Genomic DNA, 12,391 nt, shown 5'->3' with positions numbered 1-12,391 from the left:
CTTTCAGGCTGTGCCGAGTCTTTTCACTATTAAATCCTTTGATTTGCAATCTAACAGGCTGCAAAAGAAACATGTTTAACGGAAACATTGCCTAATTTTCAGAAATGTCAAAAATTTTGACAACTATTTTTTCACCAAAAATCTCCCTAAACAACGTTGCCGGTTGTAATGGAGGGGAAGATTGCAGTGTTGGTGTTTTTTTAAAAAAAAACGGACTGTAAACAAAAATTTCTAAAAAATTGATTTCTCGTTCTAAAATTTTGGGATGTGGCAGAATTAATAAGCATATCAAAAGTAGTAGGTACTGTCTCCAAATTTCTTCCAAATATTCCTAAAATTAGCAAAATTACGGATTATTGTCTAGAATATTTGTAATTTTTAGTTCGTCATTTAAACAAAAATTTCTAAAAAATTGGATTCTTGTTCTAAAACTTTTAATATTTGGCAGAGTTAATAGACATGTTTAAAGTAGTACTGTCTCCAAATTTCATTCAAAAATTCCTAAAATTAGCAAAACTACGGATTTTAATCTAGAATTTTAAAATTTTTTTGTTCGTTCCGCAAACAAAAATTTCTAAAAAATTGACTTCTTGTTCTAAAATTTTGAAATTTGGCAGAGTCAATAGGCAAGTCGAAAGTATTACTGTCTCCAAATTTCACTCAAAAAATCCTAAAATTAGCGAAATAATGGATTTTAATCTAGAATTTTAGAAACTTTTAGTTCGTCCCGCAAACAAAAATTTCTAAAAAATCGGTTTGTTGTTCTAAAATTTCAAAATTTGGCAGAGTTAATAGGCAAGTCGTAAGTAGTACTGTCTCTAAATTTCAGTGAAAAAATTCTAAAATTAGCAAAATTACGGATTTTAATATAGAATTGTTGAAATTTTTAGTTCGGCCCGTTCATTAAAATTTCTAAAAAATCGGTTTCTTGTTCTAAAATTGTGAAATTTAACAGAGTTAACAGGCATGTCGAAAGAAGTAGTGTCTTGAAGTTTCATCGAAATATTCCTAAAATTAGCGAAATTAACGGTGTTTATAAAATATTTGAAATTTTTAGCTAGCCTGGTAAACAAAAATTTCTAAAAAATTGGTTTATTGTTCTAAAATTTTGAAATTTTGCAGAATTAATAGGCATCTTAAAAGTAGTAGTGTCACCAAATTTCAATCAAATACTCCTAAATTTAGCAAAATTACGGATTTTAATCTAGGATTTTAGAAACTTTTAGTTCGTCCTGCAAACAAAAAGTTCTAAAAAATCGATTTCTTGTCCTAAAATTTTGAAATTTAGTAAAGTTAATAGTTAAATCAAAAGCAGTAACATTCTCAAATTTCATTAACGTACTCTTAAAAAAAAAGCAAAATCACGGAGTTTATTCTACAATGTTAGAAATTTTTAATTTGTTCTGTAAACAAAAATTTCTAAAAAATCGGTTTCTTGTTCTAAAATTGGGAAATTTAACAGAGTTAACAGGCATGTCGATAGAAGTAGTGTCTCGAAGTTTGATCGAAATATTCCTAAAATTAGCGAAATTAACGGTTTTTATAAAATATTGGAAATTTTTAGCTCGCCCGGTAAACAAAAATTTCTAAAAAATTGGTTTCTTGTTCTAAAATTTTGAAATTTAGGAAAGTTAATAGTTTAGTCAAAAGCAATAATATTTTCAAATTTCTTTGATGTATTCTTAATAGAAAGCAAAATCAGGTACCTTATTCTACAATATTAGAAATTTAATTTGTTCTGTAAACAAAAATTTCTAAAAAAATCGGTTTCTTGTTCTAAAATTTTTAAATTTAGCAGAATTAATAGGCATGTCAAAAGTAGTACTGTCTCCAAATTTCTTTCAAATATTCCTAAAATTAACGAAATAACGGATTTTAATCTAGAATTTTAGAAATTTTTAGTCCATCCTGAAAACAAAAATTTCTAAAAAATCGGTTTCTTGTTCTAAAATTTCAAAATTTAGCAGTCTTAATAGGCATGTCAAAAGTAGGACTGTCTAGAAATTTCATTGAAATACTTCTAAAATTAGAGAAATTACGGATTTTAATCCAGAATATTTGAAATTTTTAGTTCGGCCCGTAAACAAAAATTTCTAAAAAATTAGTTTCTTTTTCTAAAATTTAGAAATTGGTCAAAATTAATAGACATGTCAAAAGTAGTAATGTCTCCAAATTTGATTTAAATACTCCTAAAATTAGCGAAATTACGGAATTTAATCTGGAATTTTATAAATTTTTAGTTCAACTTGAAAACAAAAGAATTTAAAAAATCGGTTTTTTGTCCTAAAACTATATTTTAAACAAAAAAAACACATTTGTGAATGTTTAGAATCCCTTTTCAAAATTTCTCCAACTTAAAACTTTTAAACAACCCGAAATTCACAAAATAATTTATTAAAAATCGAAGAAACTCGGAACTATAAACTAAATTTGAAAATTGTTGTTTAAAAGCTGAGAAAGTCAAATCCGGAATATTTAAACTTGACAGATTTGAACTAAAATTAAAATTTCATTATTAAATCTAAGAGAGGAATTTTATGCTAATTTCCTTTGCATGGAATTATCTCCCAATCTACCTGTCGCCACATTTCCGAAGATCCCAATCTCTCGAATCTGAATACAGATAACATCCTTCCCCTCATAAAATTTTATTTGCTCAATACCTCGCTTCACATGACATATTGACAAAACTAATTTAACTGTCTCTATACAAATTGCAGAGGCGTTCAAAATCTCGTTGCGTTTTTGTGATGTAAAACAGGAACTGTCTCTGAATAAACACCGTCTGAAATAAGATATTCTCATTTAAATAAGAATACTAAAACGATTTTTTCTCATTTCCAGGATTAGGGGATGCGTGGGGGGCAACTCCCGTCGTCCCAAACCCCCGAGAAACCCCAATCAAAGAACTGGGATCATATCTCCTCCAAACTTTAGACGGTTTTATTTTCGTGGTGGCCCCCGACGGTAAAATCATGTACATATCAGAGACGGCTTCAGTTCATTTGGGCCTATCACAGGTAGGTTCCCCGGTGTGTTAAAAAATGTTGTTTATTTTGTTTCTCAGGTAGAGTTGACCGGGAATAGTATATACGAGTATATTCATCCCGCTGACCACGACGAGATGACCGCAGTCCTGAGTCCCGCAGGACCTCCTCTGAGCTCTCAACAGGACTACGAGAGCGAACGAGTGTTTTTCCTTCGGATGAAGTGTGTCTTAGCTAAACGCAACGCTGGTCTTACAAATGGGGGCTACAAGGTAAAGTCAATAAACGGACATTTAAAAACAACAAACAGTGAAAACGCGACTTTTGATGTATTGGTCTAGGTCGATTCAGGGCCGTTTTTGGCCCTTTGTCTAGTCACGCGCCCTCGCGCGTTACCACGCATACATTACCCGGCTCGGGTGCAGATGGCCAAATTTATCGCACCTTTGCATTGGTTTATTACACCCAAAAATGCGGTAGGAATCACGTAGAAAAATCATCAATGGAAACGACGAGAAAGTCGATTTTACCTGTCGTTTCACGGTTAAATTAATTACCATCAAAGAGACGCGAACACATCATGCATATGCACCTTTCATTTGCTTCCTTTGTCTCTGGAACGAAAGTCCTCGGAGACATGTGGCAATTAAAACTACCTATATGCCAATTTGCAAATTAGAGTGGCTTTTGAATTGGTAATTAGTAGTTTTCAGTCAGTTAATTAATGATTAATTAGAAGAGAGACTGGAGCAGGGCTTTGAGTGACGCTGAGCTTTATTTCAGGTTATACACTGTTCCGGTTATTTGAAAGTTAAACAATTTAGTGCTTCGTCGTCGCCTTATGAAGGTTGTTACCAGAATATGGGACTTGTGGCTGTGGGGCACTCGTTACCGCCCAGTGCCATCACGGAAATCAAACTACACGCCAACATGTTCATGTTTAGGGCCAGCTTGGATCTCAAGCTCATTTTTTTGGATGCGAGGTAAGTCGGCGTTGATTTATTCTCACTTGTTCGTTTTGGGCTGATTGACAGGAACTGTCCTTTCTCAGCTAGTGCTCAAATTTTTTTTTTTAAATCAAGTAAATTATTACATTTTTTGTCGATCCGTCACTTTTTGCGAAACTGTGATTCCTCAACCAGTACTCAAAAAAAATCGAAAAAAAATCAGAGTCATGGTGTAAATTGTAAGCTTTGAACTGATATAAAATGAATCGTATTTGACTATGAATTTAACAAAAATTAAGATCTAAAGCTCTTCTCGACGTAAATTATTCATTCTTTTTTGTTGATCCGTCACTTTTTAAGAAACTAGTACTTATTTTTTTTTTTTTTTAAATCAGTCATAGCGTAAGATACAAACTTTGAACTGTTAGAAAATGATGATATTGGACCATCACTTTAAAAAAAAATAGTACTAAAGCTTCTCTCGTCAAAAATGATTCATTCTTTTTTATCAATCAGTCATTTTTTGAGAACCTAATTTCTCAACTAAAAATAACAGTTATGATGTAAATTATAAGTTTTGAACTGATAATGATATGTCGTTTACTGTCTCTATCACGTCGCGTTTAGAAATTATGAGGACGTCTTTTCAAGAATACTAATTTTGAAATTTAATTTGTAAATCAAGTAGGTTATGAATATATTGCAAGTATTAAACCTTTTTGTTTTCATAATAAGAGTCATTACACATCTCAAGAACAATTCATTCAAAATTAGTGAAAAAAGCACGAATTTTTGTGAGTGTAGAAATTCGCATCAAAGTAGGCGGTCCAAACCAGTCAAAAAAGGTACTCAAAATTAGTTTGAATTTGTCGCGCAGCGTAATTATTCATTCGTTTTTCTTGATCCGTCACTTTTTAAGAAATTGTAATTTCTTCAGCTCTAACTAGTGCTCATAAAATAAAAAAAATCACAGTCATGGTGTACATTATAAGTTTTGATCTGATATAAAACAAATCATTTTAGACTACGAATTTAACAAAAATTGAGTTCTAAAGCTCCTCTCGACATAAATTGTTAATTGTTTTTTGTTGATCCCTCACTTTTGGTTTCTCAACTAGTGTTCAACTTTTTTTTAAATCAGTCATGGCGTAAGTTATAAGCTTTTAAACTGGTAGACAATGGATCATATCAATTTAGAAAATAATTGCTCTAAAGCTCCCCTCGACGAAAATTGATTCCTTTTTGTCCATCCTTCATTTTTTGAGAAGCTGTAAATTGTCAACTAGTGCTCAAAAAAAATTGAAAAAAATCAGTCATAGTGTAAAACGGATCGTATACGATCATGAATTTAACAACAATTTAATGCCAAAACTCGTATCGATGCAAATTATGCATTATTTTTTTGTGATTCCATGACTTTTGAGAAGTTAATTTCTCAACTATTGCTCATAAAAATCTGGAAAAAATCACAGTCATAGTGGAAATTGTAAGCTTTGAACTGACGTAAAAAGGATCGTATTGGACAATCAAGTTAACAAAAATTTAGTTCTTAAGTTCCTCTCGACGAAAATTTATTCCTTTTTGTCGATTCGTCACTTTTTGAAAAACTTTTTGTCAACTAGTGTCTAAAAATAAAACTGAAAATAATCACAGTCATAGTGCAAATTGTAAACTTCAAACTGATATAGAATGAATCTTATTGGAACATGAATTTAACAACAATTTAGTTCCAAAGCTCGTCTCGGCGCAAATTATTCATTCTTTTTTATGGTTTCATGACTTTTGAGAAAGTGCAATTTTTCAACTAGTGCTCAAAAAAATCTGAAAACAATCAGTCATAGTGTCAATTATAAGCTTGAAACTAATTCAAAACGGATCGCATTGGAGCAAGAATTTAACAAAAATTTTATTCCCCTTGGCGCAAATTATGCATTCATTTTTGTCAATCCGCCACTTTTTGAAAAACTGTAATTTGTCAATTAGTGACCAAAATCTAAAAAAAATCAGTCATAGTGTAAATTATAAAGCTTTATTCTGACATAAAACAGATCCTATTGAATTATCAATTTTGCAAAAAAGTTAATTCCAAAGCTCCTCTCGACGTAAATTATTAATTCTTTTTTGTTGATCCGTTTTAATTTCTCAACTAGTGCTCAAAAATTGAAAAAAAATCATAGTCATAGTGTAAATTGTAAGGTTTGAACTGATATAAAACGAATCGTATTGGATTATAAATTTAACAACAATTTAGTTCCAAAGCTCGTCTCGACCCAATTTTTTTTTTGTAATTTAACTTTTGTAACTATGCTCAAAAAAATCTGAATAAAATCACAGTCATAGTGCAAATTAAAAGCTTTGAACTGATATAAAACACGTCGTCTTGGGCTATCAATCTAACAAAAACTTAGTCGAAAGCTCCTGTCGAAATTATTCATTCTTTTCTGTCGATCCGTCACATTCTGAGAAACTGTAATTTGTCAACTAGTGCCCAAAAAGTCTAAAAAAATCACAGTCATAGTGTAAATCATCAGCTTAAAACGAATCGTATTCAACTATGAATTTAACAAAAATTTAGTTCGCTAGCTCCTCTCAACGCAAATTATTCATTCTATTTGTCGATCATTCGATTTTTGTCATTTAGTGCCCAAAAAAATCCAAAAGAATCTTAGTCATAGTGTAGAACTGATATAAAAAGGATCGTATTAGAGAATCAATTTAAGAAAAAAATTAGTTTTACGTCACTTTTTGACCTGTAATCTCTTAGCTACGGCTCAAAAGAATCCGAAAAAAAGCTATAAGCTTTAAACTGATATAAAACGGATCGTATTAGACCATAAATTTAACAAAAATTTAGTTTGAAAGCTCCCCTTGGCACAAATGATTCATTTTTTTTTGTCGATCCGCCACTTTTTGAGACACTTTAATTTGTCAATTAGTGTCCAAAAAAATCTGAAAAAAATCACAATCATAGTGCAATCTGTGAGCTTGAAACTGATAGTATTGAACGACCAATTTATCCAAAAATCAGCTTTAAAACTTAAAGCGCAAAATGCGATATCGCGAGCACAATTTCGCTAGTCTCGATTTCACCAAACAAATCCCTCCACTCCAACCCAAACAGAAACTGAATCATTCTTCGCGTCTCGTCTATAACCCTGTCAGGTGCTTCAGTTCCCATTCATCACCAACAAGCTACGAAACCCGATCTACCATTCAAAATTCCCCATTGTTTTACATCGTAAAAAGTGGCATATACAAACACGAATAGATGCAGGCTGTTTCAATATAATAAGCGGTGTAATATTTCTAGTGTTTTTTGTTACTGCAGGGTGGCTCAACTGACAGGATACGAACCACAAGATTTAATCGAGAAAACTCTCTATCATTACATCCACGGAAGTGACATCTGGGCGATGAGAATTGCGCATCATCAACGTGAGTATCAACGTGGAAAAAACTGTGTATGCAACTCGTGTTTTTAGTATTGTGTAAAGGTCAGGTGACTACAAAGTACTACCGATTTCTCAGTAAAGGTGGCGGTTGGGTGTGGATGCAGAGCTACGCCACGATAGTACACAACTCTCGGTCTTCCCGCCCCCATTGTATAGTTTCAGTGAATTACGTACTAAGGTAAGATGACTTGTCGCGCCGCCCCCACACTCATTGTTCCTTTCCAGTGATCTAGAAGGCAAAGATCTGCTCCTCAACCTCGCGCAAGGTTCCCTCCGCGAAGACGTACCAACTTCCCCGAAGAGTTCCCCAGCCAAGTCGCTCACCACCAAGTACCAACCCAACCGATCAACCCCCCACCAACCTCCAATCATCTCTCCTTCGATCCCCGAAGATGATTACAGCGAATCAGCTGTGGCGTATCCAACCCCTGAATATTCAATGTTCCTCAGTATCCCCAACAACGAAGAAACGTACTACTCCCACCAAGAAATGTTCTACCCCTATTCTGACGAAGTGACTCAACATCCCCTATTCAACGCTCAACCTCAACAACGGCCGTTTAGTGCGTCGTCTTCGAGTTGTAGTTCGTCGGAGAGTGAGTTGCATCTGCAGAATTTGAGCGGGAATTCGTACTGCGCTGATCAACACTTCAACATCAGTTGCTTCAACAATAATCCGGCGCATGCGCAGCCGCAGAATATGTACGGACATGAGTTTAAGCAGTTGAGTCATGTTGGTAGCCCTGCTGGGTATACCAGTGTGATTGTTGACACGCAGCAGTACCAACTTGCCAACGAGTACGTACACTAGTTGAGTAATGTAAGTAAAAACTGTACATAAAAGAAGCCCGAGTGTCGTGCCATACGAAAATGATTTGTGCTTAAGTGCTTACTTTAAGTTTGGAAGTTTTGTTGTTTACATAGACGACAATAATTTAAGACTGTGAATACCATAAAATATGTAATATATTATTAAATGTACAATAACTTTATTATGACGTATGAATACCCAACCAAATAAATTGCTGTTATTTTTCAAAGCTTGCACTTATTTTTTAGCGCGCCCGATAAACAAGAATTTCTAAAAAATTAGTTTCTTGTTCTAAAATTTTGAAATTCAATAAAGTTAACAAGCATATCGAAGGTAGTACTGTCTCCAAATTTCATTCAAATAATTCTAAAATTAGAAAAGTTATGGATTTTAATCTAGAAAATTTGAAACTTTTAGTTCGTTCTGTAATTTTTTTTTAATTAGTTTCTTGATCTAAAATTTTGGAATTTTTCAGAATCAATAGGCATGTCAAAAACAGTAATGTCCCCAAATTTCATTCAAATATTTCTAAAATTAGCGGAATTACGGATTTTAATCTAAAGTATTTGACATTTTTAGTTCGTCCTGTAAACAAAACTTTCTAAAAAATTGGTTTCTTGTTCTAAAATTTTGGAATTTGGCAGAATCAATAGGCATGTCAAAAATAGTAATGTCTCCAAATTTCATTCACATATTTCTAAAATCAGCGAAAGTACGAATTTTAGTCTAGAGTATTTGACATTTTTAGTTCGTCCTGTAAACAAAAATTTCTAAAAAATTGGTTTCTTGTTCTAAAATTTTGGCATTTGACAGAATCAATAGGCATGTCAAAAATAGTAATGTTTCCAAATTTCATTCAAATATTTCTAAAATTAGCGGAATTACAGATTTTAATCTAAAGTATTTGACATTTTTAGTTCGTCCTGTAAACAAAACTTTCTAAAAAATTGGTTTCTTGTTCTAAAATTTTGGAATTTGGCAGAATCAATAGGCATGTCAAAAATAGTAATGTCTCCAAATTTCATTCAAATATTTCTAAAATCAGCGAAAGTACGAATTTTAGTCTAGAGTATTTGACATTTTTAGTTCGTCCTGTAAACAAAAATTTCTAAAAAATTGGTTTCTTGTTCTAAAATTTTGGCATTTGACAGCATCAATAGGCATGTCAAAAATAGTAATGTTTCCAAATTTCATTCAAATATTTCTAAAATTAGCGGAATTACGGATTTTAATCTAAAGTATTTGACATTTTTAGTTCGTCCTGTAAACAAAAATTTCTAAAAAATTGGTTTCTTGTTCTAAAATTTTGGAATTTTTCAGAATCAATAGGCATGTCAAAAACAGTAATGTCCCCAAATTTCATTCAAATATTTCTAAAATCAGCGAAAGTACGAATTTTAGTCTAGAGTATTTGACATTTTTAGTTCGTCCTGTAAACAAAAATTTCTAAAAAATTGGTTTCTTGTTCTAAAATTTTGGCATTTGACAGCATCAATAGGCATGTCAAAAATAGTAATGTTTCCAAATTTCATTCAAATATTTCTAAAATTAGCGGAATTACGGATTTTAATCTAAAGTATTTGACATTTTTAGTTCGTCCTGTAAACAAAAATTTCTAAAAAATTGGTTTCTTGTTCTAAAATTTTGGAATTTTTCAGAATCAATAGGCATGTCAAAAACAGTAATATCCCCAAATTTCATTCAAATATTTCTAAAATCAGCGAAAGTACGAATTTTAGTTTTGAGTATTTGACATTTTTAGTTCGTCCTGTAAACAAAAATTTCTAAAAAATTGATTTCATGTTCTAAAATTTTGGCATTTGGCAGAATCAATAGGCATGTCAAAAATAGTACTGTCTTCAAATTTCATTCTAATATTTCTAAAATTAGCGGAATTACGGATTTTAATCTAGAGTATTTGACATTTTTAGTCAGTCCTGTAAACAAAAATTTCTAAAAAATTGGTTTCTTGTTCTAAAATTTTGGAATTTGGCAGACTGAATAGGCATGTCAAAAGTAGTACTGTTTCCAAATTTCATTCAAATACTTCTAAAATTAGCGAAATTATGGATATTAATTTAGAATAATTGAAATTTTTAGTTCGTCCCGTTTTCAAAGTTCACAGTTATTTGTGCGTCAAGTATAAAAATCGCTGTCTATTGTTTTCCCGTCGGATTTCTAGTAAAGGGCACGTAATAATTGGTTTAGTTTAGTTGACTGGAAGTCAGCAAGTGTGATGGGGTAACAATACAAGCGTCGAGTCGACCTAACAATGGGGGCGTTGGGTCATTAAGGGCTCCCTAGCGATGGTCGCGTGTAGCCAGCGTGTAATTATCCTGACGAGTGGCATGCGCTAATGGGGGAACATTATCAAAGGTAAAAAACCGCGTTATCTTCAACTTTATCGCTTCGCTAAGTAATTTATTTCCACCGATATCTTATTGTACATTTAACAACTCTAAATCGTCCGCTAATCCCGTTTTTATCACACATCCACCGTCCGTTAAAAAATCGATAAAATTAGGGTTGCCACCCCCAACGCCGCCTCTTCAAATGTTTAGTTTGGCAAGTCTGAGCCTGCCTTCCCGGTAAATCCCCTCCACATAGCGAGTGTAAAACAGCCGTTAATGACAATTCGATAGTGGGATTGGGGGTGGCAACCCCTGCCGTATCCAAGACGACGGCACACCCTCGCTTCAGTTTTCCTGGCCCATCTGATATGTTTGTATAAAGATTTGATACCAATTACACTACGGTTTGCCAAAGCGCTTCTTTCGACTCGAGAGCACTTCACAACAAAAGGCTTTCTCTATTAGCTAAAATGACGATGTGCTGAGTTGATTTTTTAAGGGGGCGATTGGGCTTAGGTGCGGACGACGAGGCGGCTTTGTTAGGAAAGCTCACGCAGACAAAAACATAAAACACCACGGAGGGGTATTTCAAATTTACGTAACTCTTATGCTTCGATAGTTCCGAAACTTGCTCGTTTTTGAAAGTTATGTAGGAATTACTTGGGTGTGTTGGGAGTTACAACACTTGGAACTCACGCATCAAATTGATTAATGTAACTATTATTTTAAGAGCTATAATTCTGAAGATTTTGAGAGTTAATTTATAAATAAACATCACAAAAATGGGTATTTGAAAGCTCTTACGCTTTGTATCCTTATATAGTTCTGAAACTCTTTCACTTTTTAAGAGTTACATGTGTATTACTTTAGTATTTTGAAAGTTACTGTTACTCTTGGAACCCACGCATCAATTAGAAATTGACATTATTTAAGCACCGGCTTTTTTAAAATGCAACTATTATTTTAAGTGCTATAATTCTCAAGATTTTGGGAGTTAATGGTCATAAACTGATTAATAAGAAAGTAATATTTCATAAATGAACATCACAAAGAATATTGTAGAGCAAAAGACACAGCTTTTAAAATTTTGTATTTCGCAGATGAACTAAAAATTTCCAATATTTCCAAATACAAATTTGTAGCTCTGGGAATTTTCATGCTGTGACAATAAAATTTAGGAGTTTACTAGTTTGGAACTGCTTATCAACTCCCCCGAATTAGAATTTTGTCGAGCAAAAGACTCAGATTTAAGACTTTTTTATTTCGCAGATGGACTAAAATTTTCCAATTTTTCATAATAAAAATTTGTAACTCCGGGAGTTTTCACGCTGTGTCAATAAAATTTGGGACGTTCACTAGTTTGGACTTGCTTATCAACTCCCCAAAATTAGAATTTTGTAGAGCAAAAGACACAGTTTTTAGAACTTTTTATTTTGCAGATGAACTAAAATTTTCCAATTTTTCAAAATAAAAATTTGTAACTCTGGGAGTTTCTACGCTGTGACGTTAAAATTCAGACAGTTTACTAGTTTGGACTTGCTTATTAACTCCCCCAAATTAGAATTGTAGAGCAAAAGACACAGTTTTTAGAATTTTTTATTTCGCAGATGAACTAAAATTTTCCAATTTTTCATAATAAAAATTTGTAACTCCGGGAGTTTTCACGCTGTGTCAATAAAATTTGAGACGTTCACTAGTTTGGACTTGCTTATCAACTCCCCCAAATTAGAATTTTGTAGAGCAAAAGATACAGTTTTTAGAATTTTTTATTTCGCAGATGAACTAAAAATTTCCAATTTTTCAAAATAAAAATTTGTAACTCTGGGAGTTTTCACGCTGTGAC

General features: G+C 32.7%; 1 protein-coding gene across 2 annotated transcripts in view; it reads left to right on the top strand.

Annotated features, from left to right (window-relative positions):
- The window catches only part of sim (bHLH transcription factor single-minded), a 29,991-nt gene extending 21,585 nt beyond the window's left edge, over positions 1–8,406 (top strand). For both annotated transcript variants that reach the window (XM_088033824.1, XM_088033823.1), the window contains exons 3-8: positions 2,845–3,024; positions 3,072–3,259; positions 3,771–3,970; positions 7,263–7,369; positions 7,417–7,564; positions 7,612–8,406. In XM_088033824.1, the coding sequence (XP_087889950.1) occupies positions 2,845–3,024; positions 3,072–3,259; positions 3,771–3,970; positions 7,263–7,369; positions 7,417–7,564; positions 7,612–8,197 (1,409 nt within the window). In that variant the 3' untranslated portion in view covers positions 8,198–8,406. The remainder of the gene's footprint in view (positions 1–2,844; positions 3,025–3,071; positions 3,260–3,770; positions 3,971–7,262; positions 7,370–7,416; positions 7,565–7,611) is intronic.
- Positions 8,407–12,391: the final 3,985 nt, after the last annotated feature.

Source organism: Gnatocerus cornutus, chromosome 4 (assembly GCF_029298725.1).
Source record: "Gnatocerus cornutus isolate USDA-ARS CGAHR chromosome 4, icGnaCorn1.1, whole genome shotgun sequence".
Taxonomy (NCBI): Eukaryota; Metazoa; Arthropoda; class Insecta; order Coleoptera; family Tenebrionidae; genus Gnatocerus; species Gnatocerus cornutus.
This window is presented reverse-complemented; position numbering and strand designations above follow the sequence as displayed.